A 20,087-nucleotide genomic window follows, 5' to 3' on the forward strand; every position below is an offset into this window, starting at 1 on the left:
TCACTCGCCTGTTCTTTTTACATTTTTAAAGATTTAGTTATTTACCTGAAAGGCAGAGTTACGGAGGTGGGGGACAGAAAGAGAGAGAGAGAGGAATCTTTCTTTTTATTTTATTTTTAAAGATTTATTTATTTTATTTGAAAGTCAGAGTTACAGAGAGAGAGAGAGAGAGAGAGAGAGAGAGAAGTCTTCCATCCACTGGTTCACTCCCCAATTGGCCGCAATGGCCAGAGCTGTGCCGATCCGAAGCCAGGAGCCAGGAGCTTCTTCTGGGTCTCCCACGTGGATGCAGGGCCCAAGGACTTGGGCCATCTTCTACTGCTTTCCCAGGCCACAGCAGAGAGCTGGATCGGAAGTGGAGCAGCTGGGTCTGAACTGGCGCCTGTATGGGATGCTGGTGCTTCAGGCCAGGGTGTTAACCCACTGCGCCACAGCGTTGGCCCCGAGAGATTAATCTTTCATTCCTTGGTTTGCTCCCCAAATGCCCACAACAGACTGGGCAGGGCCAGACCAAAGCCAGGAGCCAGGAGCTCCAGCTGGGTCTCCCACGCAGGTGCAGGAGCCCAAGCACTTAGGCCATCTTCTGCTGCTTTCCTACGTACATCAGCAGGGAGCTGGACCGGAAGTGGAGCAGCCGGGACTTGAACCAGAGCCTCTGCTCTCGCCCTGCTCTGCCCCTTCACTGAGAGCCATTTCCACGACGTGGCCAGCACATGTCCGGGCCGAGTGTGGCCCACAAGATGTGGCATGTGGCCTCCAGGATCCGGTGGCTCCAGCAGCAGGTGTGGAGCAGCCCAGCGGCCCCCGGGTGCCTGGCTGTCCCCCTGAGTCCCGGGCGAGTCCACCTAGCGGGCCTGCGGGGACGGGGCGGCGACCATGGGTGTGAGAGGTGCCGAGAAGCCGCTCTCTCCACGGCAGCGCCCGGTGTTCACCCCAACACTGCCGATTCGGACACTCAGAGGCGATGGAGCAACTTCCAGCCAGGAACTGAGACGAGGCTGGGGCCGGGCTTAACTTAATCCCTGGAGGGGGCAGACCCTCAGCACGGGGGGCCTGGGGGTCCCTGCAGTGGGAAGAGGGTGTCTTCACAGGGAGGGGCGTGGCTAGGTGGCCAGCGTGAGCCCTGGAGGGAGGACGCCTCCCCCAGAGGGCCCCCTGCTTCCTGCGGAGGTGACCACACAGCCGTCGGAAGTGGGTGTGTCCCCTTGGGGTTGAAAACCTGCAGCCCCAGCCGAGCCCCACTTCCCCTGCTGTGCCAGGGGCAGCACCCAGGGCCATGCAGCTGAGTGGAGCCCCCGTCCTGCTCGCCTTGTTCCTGAGCGTGGTGGACCTGGCCTCCCAGGCCGCGGACACCTGTCCGGGTGCGACGCCCAGAGTCCTGACCGAGTGGGAGCGCAGCGAGGGCCTGCGCGGCTTCCCAAGGCCAGCCGGCTGGGAGCTGCCCCACCCACTCCCTACCCCGTCCTCCTCGCAGCCTGCCTTCCACCCCTCCGGCCGCTGAGGCCACAGAAGCTCAGAGAGGCTGGGTGACCTGCCTGGGGACGCGGCGTGCTGAGGCGCCGGGTCCCCTCGGGCCCAATGGCCGTTGGCGGCTCCGAGGGGCCTCGGGCCCAGGGCCCCACCCTGACGGGTGCTTGTGTCTCTGCAGAGGTGAAGCTGGTGGGCCTGGGGGGCTCTGACAAGCTGGCCGTTCTCCAAGGCTGCCCGGGATTGCCAGGAGCGCCAGGGCCCAAGGGAGAGGCAGGCGCCCGTGGAGAGAGAGGTGGGTGCTCGCAGGGGTGGGGGCTAAGTGGTGGGGAAGGCCAGGTGCCAGCCCTTGCTCCTGGGAGTTCAGATGCCCAGGCTGCACCTGCATGGGGGCCTGGCCTGGGCCCTGCACCTGCGGCCGGCTGCGTGGTCCCCGGGGAGCTCTGGCCAGGCTTGGGCAGACACCACGGTGTCCCCTCACTGCCCGCCACACGTGGACGCTGCGAGACCCACGCCACGTCCTCCGCATCGCATCTGTGCTCTGTGGCCAGAGGCCTCCCAGGTGCCAACGGCAGGGAAGGAACCTGCAGCCAGGGAAAGTTCCGGAACGCCCCTGGAGGGAGGAGCAAGGCCCAGCCCGGCTCTGGGGGCTCCTGTTCCCAGCACCTGGCCCCTAACTGAGGGCCTGGGGCCCAAGCTCCAGGATCTTCTGTGGCAGGAGGCGCCAGCTCAGAGGGGCGGGGACTCCAGCATCGACCGGAGCAACCGTCGGTCCCAGACCGGGTGTCTCACTCAGGCCGTGTGTTTGCAATTGGCAGGAGAACGAGGTCCCCCTGGACCCCCGGGGAAGGCAGGACCGCCCGGCCCCAGAGGTAACTGGGCGGGAAGGCGTGGGGAGGGCGGGGAGGCAGGGCCGGGCTCTGGGGCTGCCCAGCCGCGTCTTGCCACAGGCAGGGCCGCGGCTCAACCCTGGGACCCAGAGCAGGACACCTGCCCGCCGGGCCTGGACCTGCAAACTCTTGGCCAATGCCTGCTCAACCCCGGCCTCCCTGAGCCCAGGAGGGGTTGGGGACATGATGCGTCCGGCGCTGGTGACCCGTGTCCCGGGCGGGGGGTCCGGCGCTGGTGACCCGTGTCCTCTCTCTCCAGGAGTCCCTGGGGAGAAGGGGCCGCGTGGAGAGCGAGGTGAGCCATCCTGCCGGGCAGGGAGCCTGGGGTCTCAGGGGAAGCGGCCTCACCAGGGAAGGGGACCTCATCCAGGTGTGGCCCTGGGACCCAGTCCCCGCTCTGGGGTGTGCGGTCAGGGCATCCACTCTCCTGTAGGGGCCAACTGCAACCCATCTGTCCCCTGGGCAGGGGCCTTGTCCAGTGGCCGCGGGGCCTCTGCCCCTGCAGCTGTGGGGTTTCAGGCTGTGGCCGAGAGCCCCGGGCACAAGGAGGTGCTGTGTGGTGACCCAGGTCACGGCTGCATGTCAGTGCCACGTACTCACCAATCACGCGTGTCTCCGGGGACCCATCGGTCCTGAGCAGTGCGGCCTGGGCAGGAGCCACGGGAGGAAGTGGGCACCGTGTGCACTTCGTGGCTCGGCTCTCTCAGGGCAGAGGCAGGCGTGGCTTCTCTGGAGGTGCCACGTGGCACCAACGTGGCTGCTCGCGTGGGGACAGCTTGGTCCCTTCCTCCCGTGCTGAGTGTCTGCTGTGGGTCCCGCCTGCAGGACAGTCCTGGGAACCCCCGCGATGCAGCACAGGTGGGTGCCCGGCCCACCCCCGCCCAGCTGGTCCCTGTCTGCCGGAAGCCCTGGGCCTCGCCACCAGCCAGCTGCTCAGGACCGGGCACCTGGGCCCCGCCAGGGACCTGAGGCAGTACCAGGGCTGCCACTGGGTCCCTAAAGTGTGTCCCCAAGGCCCCGTGCCCTGGGGCTGGGCCAGCACAGCTGGGCTCTGGGGGGCTGTGTCCCTGTCCCGGGACTGAGTCCTCTTGCGTCCACGCAGCCTCCTGGGCCTCCCCCTGCTGCCCCGCCCGCCCCTCCCAGAGCGCCCATCCCCCGTCCACGCCCCAACTGCACCCCCAGGGCCCCGGAGCTGCCGGCAGCTGCTCAGCCAGGGGCATGTCCTGAGCGGCTGGCACACCATCTTCCTGCCCGACTGCCGGCCTCTGCCCGTGCTGTGCGACATGGACACGGAAGGGGGCGGCTGGACCGTGAGTGGGCGGCAGGGCCCTCGGGCGGAGGGAGGCCCCTGGGGGCGGCGGCGGGAGAGCTCCGCACCTCCCCCTCCCCCCCCCCCCATTCTCAGCCTGGAATCCCGGGTCTGTCTCTGCATCACCCACCGGGGCCTGGTACTGCGGCGTCCGCCTGGGCCCCAGCTCCCGAGCCCCCCGCTGCCCGCAGGTTTTCCAGCGCAGGGTGGACGGCTCCGTGGACTTCTACCGGGACTGGGCCGCCTACAAGCGGGGCTTTGGCAGTCAGCTGGGGGAGTTCTGGCTGGGGAATGACTACATCCACGCCCTGACCGCCCAGGGTAGGGCCCGGGCAGGGCTGGGGTGGGCGGGGGCCGGGGGCCGGGGGCCATGCCCTCCCCTGGATCAGGCGACCTATGCTCTCCACCCCTAGGGGCTCAGACACTGGTGCTGGGGTCGCGACTTGTCCTCTATGCGGTAGTCGTTCGGACTGCCGAGTGCGCAGGCCGTCTCTAGCCAGCACCCCTCGGCCTGGAAGGGCACCTGGGCCCCGGGTGGGGAAGTCGGCCCAGGCCTCCTGGAGGCGCCCTGGCGTCCAGGCATGGGGTCAGACCTGGGGACGCTACCTGGAGGTAGAAGCCGCTGAGGAGGCCCTCAGCCAACAAGGGCTCCCGTCCATCTCATGTCGGAGGCCACGTCCATCACACAACGGCCTGCCCCCACCTGCTGTGTCACCCCGCCCCGCCCCGGCAGGGACCAGTGAGCTGCGTGTGGACCTGGTGGACTTCGAGGGCAACCACTACACTGCCAAGTATGGCTCATTCAAGATGGCGAGTGAGGCCGAGAAGTACAAGCTGGTCCTGGGGGCCTTTGTCGGGGGCAGTGCTGGTGAGTGAGGGTCATGGGGCCGGAGAAGCCGGGGACCTCGGGCTGGGGATCCCCGTCCGAGCCTGCTTCCATCCATGTGGCATAGGGGGTCACAGTTGTCGTCGGCGACACCCCCGCGGCTGCACTGGCAGCGTGGATGACTGGCGTGTGACGACTGATGGGCGTCACTGCCCACACCTGGCACAGAGCCCAGCATCCCTGCGTGTGCCCTCGGAGCCCACGCCCTGAGGGACATGCCCTGTCTGCACCTGCGAGCATTCAAGGCTCTGAGCAGGCTGTGACGTCCGGCTGCCCCGGCTGAGCCAGGCGCACCTGCCACCCTTGGGGACAGAGGCTTGAGCTCGTCTGTGCCTCCTCCTTGGGGACCCAGAAGGAAGGCAGCAGGGCCGGGGGCGTGCTCCCCACGCTGCAGGTGCAAAGCTGAAGCTAAGGGGGGTGGGTGACCTTGCTCGTCTGCGGGAGCCAGAGGGGAGCTCCATGCCCAGGGTTCTGGTGGAGCAGAGGCTGCCGGGTGAGGGTGAGGGGCTTCCAGGCAAGGCAGGAGACAAGGAAGGAGCTGGAGGAGGCGTATGGGCTGGGGGAGGGTGGCTCCAGGGGAGTGAGCAGGGCCGACAGTTTTGGGGGGCCCTGGAGGAAATGGGGTGTCTGGAGGAGGGGACCCTGGCTTTGGGGGAGGATGCGACAAGTATGCCCAGCCCCCGCTGGCGGTCTGCCGAGTGAGGGTGGCACTGGTTAGAGGCAGGACGTGGCGGGGGGGCTCCTAGGGGCGGGGCTTCGCCTAGCACCCACAGACCCGCATGTCCTCCGGGCAGGCGACTCACTGACGTCCCACAACGACCAACCCTTCTCCACCAAAGACCAGGACAATGACCAGAGCTCTTCCCACTGTGCCAAGCAGTACCAAGGGGCCTGGTGGTACAAGGAGTGCCACGTGTCCAACCTGAACGGCCGCTACCTCGGCGGCTCCCACGACAGCTTTGCCAACGGCATCAACTGGCGCTCGGGGAAGGGCTACAACTACAGCTACAGGGTGTCGGAGATGAAGGTGCGGCCCGCCTAGCCCGGGGCCGTCCTCGCTCCTGCCGCCAGCCAGGCCACGTCCGGAGCCTTCATCCCCAGCCACGCCCGGTGCCCACGCAGCCTCCCGCTCTGCCCCCAGCCCTGCCGATCCCACGGCGGCAAAGCCCTCCCCACACCGCTTCCCTAAGAGCCGTTTGCTTGCCGAGCCCCAGGCTGCTCTGGTTTCTGTCCTGTGCTTCTTGCCGGCGCCAGGACTTGGAGCGGTTCCGCCCTCTGCCATTGGCAGGTGTTTCTCCGGACGTTGGGAAGAGACAGGTGCCCACTGCACAGAGGGGGAGCGCTGGTGTCCGACAGGGCTGGGGGCCTCTTGTGGACTCTTGGCCCCCAGACTCAGGCCCTCTCCTGCACCCTATAACTCCCGGCATTTCACACATCACTAAGGGGGCCACTTTGGGATTCTCTGTAAAATTTTAAAAACTTCTGAGAGAGATACAAAGAAGCAAGGGAGCTGCGACCCATGGGCTCCCTCCCCAGACACCTGCTGCACCCCCGGGGCTGGGCCAGGCACTGTGCACACACAGGGAGCCATAGTCAGAGGCCAGGGCCGGGTGGGGGCCCCAGGGACTCAAATGTAGGGTGTGCACAGGCAGGAAGCTGGAGGGGACGGAGCAGGGCCCCGTGCTGGGCACAGGGGCTCCTACGAGGGACACAGGCGTTTTAATCCCCTGGGCCAAATACCCGCGCCTAAAACGGCCACTTTGGACCCAGAAAATGCTCATGAAAGGGGTGGGGTGTGGGGGAACCACTCTGCTGTCCCATAGAGCACCGCGGATGCCCTGGACCGCCTGCGGCTGGGTGGTGGGGGCACAGCCCCCCAGCCCCGAGGCGCTGTCCACACAGCACACACCTCCACCTAGCGGGCGGCCCGGGAAGAAGAGGAGCTCATCCCCCAGCAAAGCTCAGCACACAGCAGTCAGGGGTGGGCGGGGCCTCCGGCTGGGGCCTGACCTCCGCAGGGCGTGCCCCGAGGAGTGGGCGTGGCCACAAGAGGGGTCGGAACGAGGGGGCGGGGCTTCTGCGCCTGGAGGACAGCACAGGAGGCCAGTGAGCCAAGAGCTTGGCCAGACCGCGACAGCCAAGCGCCCCGGTGTGGCGGCTCAGAGCAGAGAAGGCCCGGTCCCAGGGTCCAGGGCTCCCCTGCACGGAACGCAGGCGAGAGGCAGGGCCGGCCCCGGGGACAGGAGCCTGCTGGGCCACCTCCAGAGCAGGCGGCACGGGCTCTCCCGCACCTGCCGGCTGTCCTGCCCAGACTGAGACCAGGTCCTTGTGTCCGGTTTCCAGACTCGGGGTTCGGACAGCTCGCGGTCAGCCCTGTCCAGGAGTGCACCCGGGACGGGCCGCGGGGCCCCCTGCCCAGGGGGAAAGGTCCCGCGCCCTGGGCCCTGCCACTGGACCCAGATCCCGGTACCATCCCGCCGGCACGGCCTCATCATGTGAAAACCCAAACCCCCAAATCCCAGCGCAGGCTCCGGTGGGGAAGAGCTGCAAACAAGAATGAGCCGGATCCAGCAGGCTCCCCACGCGGGATGATCCGTGTTTCATCTGTTTATTTTATGAGCTTGCTTCTCTAATTTTCAAACATTTCTTATTTTTTCAATGAAAATTGAATTTAAATTTTACCTTTTTTAAAAAAGATTTATTTATTTATTTATTTGAAAGGAAGAATTACACACACAGAAGGAGAGGCAGAGAGAGAGAGAGAGAGAGAGAGAGAGAGAGAGTCTTCCATCCGCTGGTTCACTCCCTAGTTGGCCGCAATGGCCGGAGCTGTGCTGATCCGAAGCCAGGAGCCAGGAGCTTCTTCAGAGTCTCCCATGCAGGTGCAGGTGCCCAAGGACTTGGGCCATCCGCCACTGCTTTCCCAGGCCACAGCAGAGAGCCGGACCGGAAGTGGAGCAGCCGAGACTCAAACTAGCGCCCATGTGGGATGCCGGCTCTACAGGGGGCAGCTTTACAGGCTACGCCACAGCACCCGGCCCTCCTGTCATTGTTGGGCACCTGCGTCTGGTTCCGGGCCTCCCCGTTCTGGAGTGCGTATGGCGTGCGCGTGGCGTGCACACGGCGCTGCCCGCTCTGTGGGGCTGGTTTCTAGGTGTCACCTCGCCGGTGGCTGATTCCACGGGCGCCAGCTTCCTTTTAAATGCCAGCACAACAAAGGTGAGGACGACGGCGCCAGCACAGCACGTGGCCGCGAAGCCGTGCATTAGCGGCCTGGCCGTGGGCACTGCCCTGGCCGCGGGCCTCACTCGCTGCTGGGTTCTAGTGTCTGAATTTGCTCCTGGCGTGGCTCTCGTGCTCTGAGGAATGGGACCAGGACAGGGGCTGGGGCGGGCGGCAGCGGGATGTTCACCTCCGCCTGTGGCTGTGCCTGTGGCCCCCACCCTGGCTCCTCCTCTAGTCCACGGGAAACTGTGTGTGTGAAAGATGCACTCATTCATTTAAAAGGCAGAGTGACATAGTGCACGTGAGAGAGAGACACACACAGAGAGAGAGAGAGAGAGAGAGGGAGGGAGCTTCCATTCACTTGTGCGCTCCTCAGATGGCCACTACGGCGGCTCTGGGCCAGGAGCTCCATCCGGGTCTCCCACACTGGGGGCAGGGGCCGGAGCACCTGGGCATCTTCTGTTGGTTCCCCAGGTGCATCAGCTGGGAGCTGGGTTGGAAGTGGAGCAGCCTGGACTGGATCTGCCGTGCCAGCCGCAGCGTGCCGTGGTGGCCACAGAGCCAGCAGCTGAGCGCCCATGGCCTCTGCCCATCACACGGGCTGGGCATCGACCACATCTCAGGTCCGTGGTGTTGGGAGGGAGGCGGAGCTGAGCAGATCAGTACAGATGGGCCTCTGCTCGAGAGTCCGTGCCCGCAGCGCCCGGGGAAGCCAGCCAGGAGCCAGCCAGGGTACCGGCAGCCCCAGTGTGCTGGCGGCGACACCCAGCCACGCGTGCATGTGCTGTGGCGGAGGCTCTGGGGTTCGCCTTCTGACCTCAATGGCCACCACCCACAGAGGCTCTCCGGAGGCTCCTGGGTCAGCAGCCTTGGCCTGGAGGCTGTGTGGCTCCCTCGGCCCCTGCTGGGTCAGCCCCACCTTCTGCGGCTGTCGGGGCGGACGGGAGCCCCTCGTGCCCGTGGTCTGTGCCCCTCCACCAGGAGCCGCCAACTCCCCCACTCACCTTTCAGCCCCAGCCCCACCCCTGCCTTTTGCAGTGGGCCCAGCTCCTGGCTGTGGCGGGGTGGGCGGGGTGGGCCAGCCTGCTGTGCTGGGGGCTCACTGCTGGCCCCCACCCACACGGCCTCAGGCTGAGTCGTCACGATGACAGAAGATCAGTCACGGTGGCAGAGCGGCGGAGCTGGCACGGAGCCCGGAGGAGGCTCAGGCCCGGGCGGACGTGGGGTTCTTCCCGCCTCCCCGCCTGCGCCTGCACTGGCCCCGGGGAGCAAGGTCTGGGCAGCCGTCCCTGGGCTCCACCCAGGGCATTTGCATCTGCAGGAGAGAGACCCCCGGGCCGCAGCAGCTTCGGGGAAGCGATGCCCACTCCCGAGGGACCCAGCGCCTGGGCAGTGAGGAGAGTGGAAGCCCAGCGGGAGGGGTCTGTGTGTTGCCGCAGGGTAGCCCCCCCCCCAAAGGCACCCATGGGTGCAGTGGGCGAAGCCACTGCCTGTGACGCCAGCCTCCCGTGTGAGCTCAAGTCCCGGCTGCTCCTCTTCCAATCCGGCTCCCTGTGGATGCACCCGGGGAAGCAGCGGAAGACGGCTGGCGTGCGCGGGCCCCTGCACCCGGGTGGGAGACACGGATGGAGTTCGAGGCGCCCGGCTTCCATCTGGCCCAGCCCCAGCCATTGCAGGCGTTGGCAGAATGGACCCGCGGGTAGACAGTCGCAGTCTCCCTCTCTCCCTCTTTCTCTGTAACTCTGACTTTCAAAGAAGTAAATAAATCTTATGGGGGGCGCTGCAGGGGCTCGTAGGCTGGTCACGCCTTCCAGACCCCACGTGTGTGTGCAATAGGCATGCGAATGTTCTTACAACACACAGACCCGTTTATGTGCATGTCTGGTTCATCACACACGCTCCTTTGCCCGCCCAATGCTTCTGCCTGGTCCATTTAAGTACAATAACATGCCCAAGTCCTCGGGCCCCTGCACCTGCGTGGGAGACCCAGAAGAAGCTCCTGGCTCCTGGCTTCAGATCGGCGCAGCTCTGGCCATTGTGGCCATCTGGGGAGTGAACCAGCAGATAGAGGACCTCTCTCTCTCTCCCCATGTGTCTCTCTGTAATTCCACCTCTCAAATAAATAAATAAAATCTTTTAAAAAATCAAATCCCCCAAAGCAAGAGTATCAGTAAATTATAGCAAAGTTCCGGTTTTCCAGAGAAAGTATCTTTGAAGTGCACCTCTTGGTTACACCAGTTGTAAACGTGAGATTCGGTACACGGCTGTGTGGCTCCTCGGGCTGCAGCCGTCTCTGGTGCCAGCTCCCCGACCGCCTCTCATGGCAGCCATGGTGGCTTCCCGGCCACCTTCACTCAGACCCCGAGCACAGCCCAGCCCTCTGTAGGCAGGGGGTCCTGGGGACAGCCCCGTTCCTGGAACTGGGGTGACATTCCCAGCGCAGCCCTGGACAGCCAAGTGAGGTGGGTGCTGGGTACATCTGCTGGAGGCCCCCTGCCTGGAGCCCAGAGATGGACGTGTGTGGTCCCAGCGAGGGGATGGACGTGTGTGGTCCCTGTGGGGCCAGGGGAGGTCCCAGAGCACCAGGACCCCTCGGCTCCTGCCCCAGTGTGCACTGTGGGCGCCGTGCACTCCCAGCCGACGGCCGGCCCCCGCTGGTCCTTGCTGACTTCGCAGGGCACTAAGGAGCTGGTCTGTGAGGAGGGGGCGAACCCTCATCTTTCACCGTCGGTGGGAGCGGTCCCTGGCCTGCCCGGCCCCCGCAGCCCCAGGCCCAGCGTGAGCCCCGTGGAGTGGCTCTCCAGGGACTCGGCCAAAGCTGCAGGGTCTTCCCCAGAGGCTCCCTCATGGCAACAGCCCCGTGTTCCACAGGGTCTCGGGCAGCATCCGAGGGGCCTCTGTGGGGGAGGGCGGCCTGGGCCTGGGGTGCAGCCCCTGTGGAGTCCTCTGGGGGCTCCCTGAGCAGCGGACGTGGCCAGAGCAGTCGGAGGGGGCCCCAGAGCTCGCGAGCTGTGCTCCCGCCTCCCCTTCCTCCGGCCCCCCTGCGTCCGGGCTCAGCCTCATCCCGCTCCTCCGGTGCTCCCCCCCGCCCCATCTGCTCTGGGCACACGCACAGGGGCTACAGGCTCTGTGTGGCTGGGGCGGCGCCCGGAACCTCCTGTCTCACCATGGCTGCTCAGGCTCCTGATGGGCAGGGCGTGCCTGGACGCTTGCTGGGGGCCTGGGTGCGGTGGGCTGGGCAGAGGGGCGGGCAGAGTCCGACGCTGAAGGAGGGGAAGCCGCACCATTCCCCTGATGGCCAAGGGCCCCCGGCCGCCCAGCAGAAGCCACCTCTGCGTTTCCTCCCTCCCGCCAGGATGACCCCGGGGGGAGGGGGCACGAGCCCAGCTGGGGGGCCGTGGGCTGGGGAGGTCAGGGAGAATGAGCAGGGTCCCCCTGCCAGGCCCACTCCAGCAGGAGGGCTCTGCCCACCGTGCATGCCCCCTTCCCCTGTGTCCATCATACCATCACCCCGGGACCACAGCGGTTTGAGCAGTCCCAGGGGGGACCCAGGAGAGCAGGCGGCAATGGGCAGTGTGGGTGAGTGGGTGGGGCTGGGGCCGGGCGACCGGGGGCCTTGGGCAGTCCCCCTGGTCTCTGTGGCTTGAAACCTGTGAAGGCTGATGGAGGCCAGCCTGAGGGCCCTAATCCAGCCGCAGGGCCAGGTCTCAGGGCAGCAAGGGGCAGGCGTGGGGCCGAGCAGGGGGTGGGAGCTGGGCCCGTCGGGCTGGGAGCTGAGTGGGGTCTTCACTGACAGCAGGCGTTGCAGCAGGGGGCCTGGGGCGCTGTGCAGCCCAGCAGGTGATGGGGAGGGTCTGGGGGTCCCGGCCATGGGGACGGCGACAGGGATCCCACGTGGGCCCCCAGGCTAGGCGGGCTGCACTTGCATCTCTGACACCCTGTAGCCTCTCCCTGAGCGCCAGCTATGTTGTTGGCAAAGCTGCCGTGGGAGCCGCCGAGGTAGCGGCCCTTCAGGTTAGACACGTGGCACTCCTTGTACCACCAGGTCCCCGGTGGGTGATGCAGAGACAGACCCGGGATTCCAGGCAGAGACAGGGGGCGGGGAGAGAGACAGAGGGAGGGGGAAAGGAAGGGAGGAGAGGGAGGGGGAAGGGAAGGGAGGGAAAGGGATGGGGAGGGGAGGGGGGAAGAGTGGGGGAGGGGCAGAGCTCTCCCGAAACAGTTCAGGAACCACGGATGTGCCAGGCCCGCACGGGCGAGCCTGGCTGGAGGCAGCAGGCTCTGGGGGTGTAGAATGGGGCCCTCTGCTCGTGGGGGGCAGGAGGCCTTGGGGCCGGTGGCTGGAGGCCCACCATGGCCTGCCCGGTGCCCTGGGCGGGTCAGGGGTCCCCAGGCGCCAGCACCAGGGGCACACACGGTGGAGAGACTGAGAGTCCCATCTGGGGCACCAGCACCAAGAAGCCAGAGCCTGGACTCTGCGAGCTGTCTTTCTAACAAACCCAGCAGAGGACGTTCGGATCGATCTTTTCAAGCAGCAAGACAACGCCCTGAGTAATCGTGATCACAAGAAATGGAGTAGCACCAGGCAGCGAGGGCTCGGCCTGCACACGTGGGCAGCCGCGGCACCTGGTCTCACGCCTGCATGCGTGGTCAGCTGTGTTGCCTGATCAGTGGGCTGTTGACGGTTTTCTGACAGCTTTTTCATGGACGGCCTCAGGCTGGCCCTGCTGCTGCCCCACGGCCAGGCCTGCTGTCTCTGCCGCGCCGCTGGTGCTGGGAGCCGCCGCCAACAGGTGCTCTCGGCTTGGGACCTCACCGGGGAGGCCTCGCTCTCACCCGCAGCTTGGAATCCCGGGTCTGCTGGATGTGGCCGCTTAGGAAGCGCCCCCGCCCCCACCCCGTCTCCACCCGCGGCCCGGGGAGCGAGTGCTCTCCTCCCTGGCTCTGCGCCCCGCTGTCTTTCCCTGTGGCCGTAGGCTCGGTTTTCCCTGGGGGCGGGTGCTGTGGGGTGGCGGGATAAGCCACTGTTAGGACGTCCACGCCCCGTATTTCACACCCTGGCTCTGCTGCTTCCAGCCCAGGCCCTTCTGATGCACCTGGGAGGCGGCAGACAATGGCCGAAGCCCCGGGGCCCCTGCCACCCACGCGGGAGGCTTGGATGCAGTTCCTGGCTCCTGGCTTCCACCTGGCCCCCAGCCCTGACTGTCGCAGGCATTTGGAGAGTGAACCAGTGAATGGAAGATCTCTCTCGCTCTCTCTCGCTCGCTCTCTCTCTCTCTCTCTCGCTCTCTCTCTCTCTCTCTCGCTCTCTCTCTCTCGCTCGCTCTCTCTCTCTCGCTCACTCTCTCTCTCTCTCGCTCTCTCTCTCGCTCGCTCTCTCTCTCTCGCTCTCTCTCTCTCTCTCGCTCTCTCTCTCGCTCTCTCTCTCACTCTCTCTCTCGCTCGCTCTCTCTCTCTCTCGCTCTCTCGCTCGCTCTCTCTCGCTCTCTCGCTCGCTCTCTCTCTCTCGCTCGCTCGCTCTCTCTCTCTCGCTCACTCTCTCTCTCTCTCTCGGAAAACCGTCCCTGTCTCAGGGCTTCGCCCACAGCCACGCTCTGTCTGTCACGGCCCTCACCCAGCTGGCCGGAGGGTTAACCCTGTGAGAGCCGTCATCCAATCCGCACCAAAGGCTGGGTGTCTCCACGCTCGGACGAGTGGTGCCTGAGGCGAGAACTGAGACAAGGGGCACATGCGCAATGGGATTTGGACAGATGTCTAAGGAAACAGGGGAAGCACCTGTGGGTGTGAGAGACGGGAAGGCAGCCGGGCCCCAGGCGGGAGTAAAGGAGATGAGAGCAGCATTAGGTTTAGAAGGCATTGTCTGCACAGGTGCACCTGTGTCCCCTGCACCCAGCACGGAGACACCCCAGGTGCACCTGTGTCCCCTGCACCCAGCAGAGACACCCCAGGTGCACCTGTGTCCCCTGCACCCAGCACGGAGACACCCCAGGTGCACCTGTGTCCCCTGCACCCAGCAGAGACACCCCAGGTGCACCTGTGTCCCCTGCACCCAGCAGGGGCCAGTGTGCAGGTGAGCTGGCGTCCACTTCCTCACAGACACACCTGATGTCCCGCTGGCCTGCGGGAAGTAGCTTCTAGGTCTCTCTCCTCCGTGCCCATCCTCACACCGGTGCCAGCTCCACACGCCTGGCCACTCACCTCTCCTGTCCTCAGAGCTTTCCCTGGACGCCTGCCCGGTGCTCCTCAGGACAGCCTATGCCCTGGCCAGGGTTCAAAGCCGTAGCCCCTGGCCCAGGAGGCACCTGATTCCCTGCCCCCTCTTGTTAACTGACCACCACGGTGTCGGGCAGCACAGAAGCAGCACCCTCCTCCCGGGGAAAGGTGGAGACAGGTGGCCCGGGCGCCCCCGGCTGCGGCAGCACACACAGCCCTGCTTGCCCCACCTCAGCAGCCCTGCAGGCCCCCTTTGGGCCCCCAGCCCCGCCTGGACCGAGACGCCCCCTGGGAACAGAGGCTGTCAAGCGGGTCCTTCTCTAATTCTTTGCATTTGAACGGGGTTCGGAGGAGCGTGGAATTCTGCCTGGGGACAGGGACGCAGCTGTTCCCCGAATCGCAGCAGGTGTCTCGTTTCCAGGGTGGCTGCGCCGGTTTCCAGCAAAAGCCCGGAGAACCTGCCAAGTCCCGCACGTGGCAAGCAGAGGCAGCGGCAGCACACAGGAACATTCTAGAAATGGAAACCTTGGGCGCCTCGGGCTGCTGGCTTCTGGGGAGGGGGAGCTGGGGGGATTGAGAGGGGTGGGAGGGGCTGGCTGCCTTCCGGGTGGCTCTGGATGTGGAAAAGGTGGGCGGACACAGGCCGGCCCTCTCCCCTGCACGGCGACTGCAGCCATCTCACCGGAGCAGGCAGGACCCTGGGACTCAAAGCCCCTGGCCCCTGGCCCCTGAGGTCACCTGCTGGGGGACAGTGCAGGGGAATCCGTGCATCTCCCAGCCAGCGCCAAGGCCAGCGTGGAGCCTGGTGCACCCAGGCTGGGGTGGGCTGGGCGTTTGCCAGCTCTGTGGGTTGCTTAGGCCCAGGGCACCCCCAGGGAGGCAAGAATCTAGCTTTGCAGGGCGACTGTCCCTGAGCCCAGGGTGGACGAGCAGGGGGCAGGGGCTCAGAGCCAGGTCATCTCCAGTGCTGGGTCAAGTCCACTGCACCGGTTGTCCCCCCGACACACACAGCCTGCTGGGGACACAGGGAGCCCAGGAGACAATGGTGAGACAGCGGCACACCCCCAGCCCTGCCCGGCCACTTGGCGTCCATGCCAGGCCCTTGTCACTCCTTCCCCGGGGCTTGCCGCCTGCTGCTCTTCTCGTCTGAGAGATGGCCGGGCCTCAGGGACGACTCCCTTGTCGCTTGGAGGGGCTTGGTGACCTCATAGGCACCGCAGGTGTTGGACAGATGAGTGGATGGGTGGGTGGGTGGGTGGGTGGATGAGTGGGTGGGGGGGGGGGGTGCCGGGTAGCACAGCTTCCTGGAGGTGGAAGGGGGTGTTGCGTCGAGGAAGGCGGCCCGCGTCCCCCAGGGGAGCGTCCACACCCCATCCTCCCAGGCATCCCCTTTGGTGTTCAGATGGAGACGGCTGCCAAGGCAGCCCAGGTTCGGGGCCAGCTCTGGGAGGCCAAGGGCCCTGATGACCACGGAGGGACCCCTGCCCCACAGCTGGACCTCAGGCTGGGGCACGCGTGGCCCCCTGCCTGCTTCCTCCCTCCCGGCCACGCCGAGGACGCGGGGCACCGGCGGCCCGGGGACGCAGGGAGTTTGAATCGGCTGCAGCTCCAGCTGAACGCCAGCCGCTTTCCTGTCCGTGGGGACAGACGTGTGCTGTCGGCTCCCTCCCGGGGCGGGGAAACCAAGGGACCGCTCCAGGTGGGCATGGCACTCAGAATCTCATCCTGGGCTCAGGAGACGCACGGGGCTGCGCCCTCCACTCCGCTGGTGGCACTGTCCTCTTCACAGGGTGGGGGGCGGGGCGCACCCCTTCCAAGACTGAGCGAGAACCCGGTGCCCTGGCTCTCCCCCACCCCCTCTGAAGACCCAGCCCCGGTGTGGGCAGGCTTCGGTGGACAGTGGCACTTGCTGATGCGTTGCTTGGGACCCGACAGCGGGGTCGGGTGCCTGGGAGCCAGGGCCCTGGCCCAGCCCAGCCCCTCCGCTCCCATCCCTGCGACGGGAGTCTACAGGGGAACGGTCACTTGTTGGATGCCAAGTCCTCCAGCCCAGGCTGTGACAGGTGCTGCTGTCAGCCAGGTCCTAGGGGTGGGGACAGTCGCACGGAGCAGCGAGGGGCTCTGCAAGGCAGAGGGGTTAGGTCCCCCCGGAAGCTCTGATTGGGAGGCTGCCCTCCTCCCCTTGCTGGGCCCCCTGGGAGCTGGGTGCGCGGCTGCACTGTGCAGCTGCACGGCAGAGGGGCTCAGTCATGTCGGGACCAGTGGGGAGGGCTGTCCCCTTGTCCCCAGCTTCTCCCCTGGCCCAGCCTGTCCTGGACTTGACCCAGGGAGGAGAGGGCCCTGGCTGGTGGTGCAGCAGGGTCAGAAGCGGCTCCGTCCAGGTCTGGGGGCCGGGTGCTTCCTCTGTCCTGGTCGCCTCCTCTCGCCCAGTCCAGACGGGCGTCTGTGGATCTGTGCTGCCTGGCAGGTGCAGCCCCCGGCTGGCTGAGCAGTGTTCTCCCCACGAGCTGCCTGCGAGGGGGCTGGGGGCCGAGGGCTGTCACCTACCCGCTCCCTCCTAACCCTCTTAGAGCCGCCCTCAGCTTCCCACCTCCCGCCCCGCACGCCACAGCTCCCCACCACGCCGCCACCGGCCTCCGCCTCCCCTCTGTATCCCACCGCAGGGACTGGCTCCGACGAGCCTCTCTGCATTCCCACAGACCCCGGCACCACCTCGGGTGTGCCGCTCGGACCCGTGCCGGTGTTTTCCGGAGCGGTGTCCCCAGAGCACCTTGCGGCCGGCCGCAGCAGAGAACTGCAGAGGGCGAGACACGGCAGCCCCTGACCTGGGTCCTGCCCCCATCCCCCGACCGTTCCCAGCGGTGCTGTGCGGAGCTGGTCTCTGCCCCACGACAGCTTCCCAAGCGCAGTGGAGCGCGGCCGCGTTCCACTTCCCCATCATCCCCCAGGCAGCTAATGCCAGGTCTCCAACAAGGTCGGTGTGCTGGGGTCTGGGTGACCAGGGCCCCCAGCTCTCTCCCCTGCAGACTGGCCCAGGTCGGCAGGTTAGCAGCCTCCCTTCCCAGGGCCAGCTCTGCATAGTCCAGGGTCACTGGATTGGAAGTGACCAACCTGAGCGTGCATCGGAGTGACCTGGAGGCCTGGGTGAACCACAGCCTGCAGGGCCACCCTGCGGACCGGTGTGGGGCGCAGGACTCTGCACGTCCCAGCAGGAGGCGTAGGTCACGCAGCACGGGCTCCAGGTCGGCCGCTGGGGCGAGACGCCCCCTGCGCGGCAGTCACGGGGGCGGGGGTCTGCTCCCGCCACACAGAAGAGGGGCAGCACAGGCGGGCTCAGGACGTCATTCCAGCACCTGGGGACCCCGGGCAGCTGTGGCACAGGCAGCATTTCCCTTTGGGGTGCAGTCGCCCTGCGGGGAGGGGAACAAAGCAGGCCCAGAGACGTCGTGCAAATATAAGTCATTTTATTGCAGAATACCGTAGCTACAGTGGTCTGGAGAGCACGGGTACAAACCACGAGGACTCGGGGACCCACGGCAGAGGAGGGCACAGGACGAGAGGGCGCCTGGGGCGGGCGAGAGGCGGGGGCAGAACCACATGACCTAGGCAGGGCCCACGGGGCGGCGCAGCCCTCGCGATGGCTTGTCCGGCGGGGAGATGAGGGCGGCCGGCACTGCGCACGCTGGCCTCGGGCTCTTGGGGGAGGGGGCCGTTCTTTGGCAAGGGAGCCAGGCTTGCTCTCTGGGGAGCTTGGGGCCCAGCGTCGCAGGTCTCGGAAGCCGGAGCCACGTGCCGGGGGCAGGAGGACAGCACCGGAGGGGACAGCTCGCTCCCAGGGGGCCCAGCTGCTTGTCCCAAGGTGGAAGGCGGGCAGCTTTTCACAGTAAAGGGGCCGCCTGGGGTCCTCCGGCCCCCGACCCCAGGGCACTTGCGGTGGAAATCCAGGTGGCCCGCGCCGGGAGGCAGCCCCGGGCAGCCCCGCGGAGACTCCAGGGTTCACTGGGCTCTTCTGCCTCTTGCCCAGGCCACAGCGTGGGCAGCGTGGGCCAGGCTCCATCTCAGTTCTTGGAACAAACGGAAGTTAGCACCACAGACCTTCAGCAACCGGCACAGTCTGCCGTGGGCACGCCGCGGACCGTGCGGGGAGGGTCTCTGCATCTGGGGGTGTGGGCGTTCGCACATCAAGGCCTTGGCCGGCCGTGCCACGGCCCTGGGGTTGGCGAGAACCGAGGACAGGTGCGCGGGCACGGCCAGGGACCCCCGTGCGGCCGCCGGGGGTCAGGAGATAGCACCGCAGACGTGGAAGGGAGCACCGGTGTGCGTCTCACCGCCATGCACGGTGGACAGGGAGGCACCTGCGCCCAGCAGCCTCCCCGTGGAGCTCGGCCGGCACGCGCCGCTTCTGTCTCCTCCCCACCAAACCAAAGTCCGGAGCAAACCAGGGGCTGACATGCGGGGGGCTCCGGCCCGGCGCTGTCCATGGGGCGGGGGCGTCCCACCCCCGAGGCCTCGCCCCGCGTGCTGGCCCCCATGCACAAGTCAGAGACAGGCACACGTAACACGTATGACAACACAATACAAATATTTACTCACAACTCACAAAAACATAAGCACCGTGGGTCCACGGGAGAGGCTCCCGCCGGACCGTGGGGGGGCTTTGGTGGCACCGGCTGACCTCGGCGAGGCCCGCCCAGGACACTTTTGGAAGGTAAGGGGAATGCACATCTTCAAGTCGAATTAAGAAGGAAGTGAGAGCCAGAGACGCGGCCCCAGCCCCGCCCGTGCCCACAGTCCCCGGCGGCACGGAGGCAGAGCGGGCGCGGTGGCTCCCTTGCCTGTGGCTCGCGGTGTAGACGGGCCGGCCCCAGGCAGCTGTGGTGCGGCTAGGTCATGTGATTCGGCTCCGGGCGGGGCACGGCTCTCTCCCTCGTGCTCTGTCTGGGCCTGGGGTCCGGGCGCCGCCAGAGCGGGGCGGGAGTGGGGGCGGGCGTGCTGAGGTCACGAGGTTGCTCTCTGGAGACCGGGGGCTCCTAGCCCATGAAGCACGCCGGCCCCACCTCAAATCCGAATTTCTGTGTGGCTTCACCGAAGTCGTTGAACATGATGTCCACAATGGGCAGCTGCTCCACCTTGGGGGTGTCCAGCTCCAGCACCGTCTTCTGGTAGCCCTTCCTGGCCTGCAGAGGGGTGGGGGCAGGGTGAGGGGACGCCCAGGCTGCTGGGGGGGGCAGGGGTCACTGCCCCTCCCCCACCTGCCCAGACCCTGCACCCAGCTCTGCGCCCCGGCCCCCTCCCCTGCCTGGGACAGCGCCTGCGACCCCAGGCAGCCCACACCGGGACCAGCCGTGGAGGACGGGGGCCCACGGCGGACTCACATGAGGGGGTCTTTCCCCAAATGGACAAATCCCGGGATGCCGACAGCGGCGGGTGCGGACACAAGTGGGGGCCCCTCCCACACGCAGGGGCAGGAGGCACCGGAGCCTTCCACAAAGGCGTACCCGGCAAACTGAGGTATGGAGCCCGGTAACCGTGCTGGCTCGGCCAGCCTTGCCCGAGGCCGGGACCTCAGCCCCACCTTGCCATGGGAGGGGTGGCGTGGCGGGGGTGGGGGGGAGCAGGCCTCGGGTGACAGAAGCTTCCTGGGAGGGGTCTCCTCCGGGTCCTGGGGCGCCCGGGCCCCCAGGCCAAAGCTGAGATCCACTATCAGCGAGGCTGCACCAGCCCGGGACAGCGCTCCCATTCCCTCGGGACAGCCCCGATGCCGCCCCCACCCTCGCCCGCAGCTGGATCTGGGCCTCCTGTAGGGCCTCCCTGCACTGCCCGCCTCCCTGCACTGCCCGCCTCCCTGCGGAAATCATCCAATGGGAGAGCAGGGAGGAGCCGGCGTGGGTGCCCCGGGCTCCCGATGCCAGGGCTGCTCAGGCCCCTGCTGTGGTCAGGCTAGGCCTCCCGAGGCCGGTGATGGGGTGAGGAGGTGGGACCCTGCTGGCCCACTCGGGGGCTGCCCAGCCCTGCCTGGGGCCCGGGGTCATGGCCCCAGGAACAGACCCACACAGACTCGGAGCCAGGCCTCCCGGCCAAGCCGCCTGCACACGTC

The 20,087-nt window shown here is 66.8% G+C and overlaps 2 protein-coding genes across 2 annotated transcripts in view; one reads left to right on the forward strand and one right to left on the reverse strand.

Moving 5' to 3' along the window:
* The first annotated feature begins 1,276 nt into the window (after positions 1 to 1,276).
* Positions 1,277 to 5,594, forward strand: LOC133771135 (ficolin-1-like). The gene is made up of 9 exons (XM_062206871.1): positions 1,277 to 1,361; positions 1,649 to 1,762; positions 2,286 to 2,339; positions 2,617 to 2,652; positions 3,183 to 3,215; positions 3,540 to 3,667; positions 3,858 to 3,987; positions 4,400 to 4,534; positions 5,347 to 5,594. The coding sequence occupies exons 1-9, from the start codon at positions 1,277 to 1,279 to the stop codon at positions 5,592 to 5,594; spliced, it is 963 nt and encodes a 320-aa protein (XP_062062855.1).
* A 12,959-nt stretch (positions 5,595 to 18,553) lies between these two features.
* COL5A1 (collagen type V alpha 1 chain) overlaps positions 18,554 to 20,087 on the reverse strand; it is a 65,553-nt gene continuing 64,019 nt past the window's right edge. The window contains exon 60 of the mRNA XM_062208416.1: positions 18,554 to 19,167. Coding sequence (XP_062064400.1) covers positions 19,021 to 19,167 — 147 coding nt within the window. The 3' untranslated portion in view covers positions 18,554 to 19,020. The remainder of the gene's footprint in view (positions 19,168 to 20,087) is intronic.

The sequence above is a fragment of the Lepus europaeus genome, chromosome 12 (assembly GCF_033115175.1).
Source record: "Lepus europaeus isolate LE1 chromosome 12, mLepTim1.pri, whole genome shotgun sequence".
Classification (NCBI taxonomy): Eukaryota; Metazoa; Chordata; class Mammalia; order Lagomorpha; family Leporidae; genus Lepus; species Lepus europaeus.

Bases quoted from the DNA above. Each gene is read 5' to 3' on its own strand.
- LOC133771135 (XM_062206871.1), top strand. From the start codon at position 1,277: ATGCAGCTGAGTGGAGCCCCCGTCCTGCTCGCCTTGTTCCTGAGCGTG. The intron at 1,763-2,285 runs GTGGGTGCTCGC...TGCAATTGGCAG, and splicing joins AGGCGCCCGTGGAGAGAGAG to GAGAACGAGGTCCCCCTGGA. The intron at 3,988-4,399 runs GTAGGGCCCGGG...CCGCCCCGGCAG, and splicing joins CCACGCCCTGACCGCCCAGG to GGACCAGTGAGCTGCGTGTG.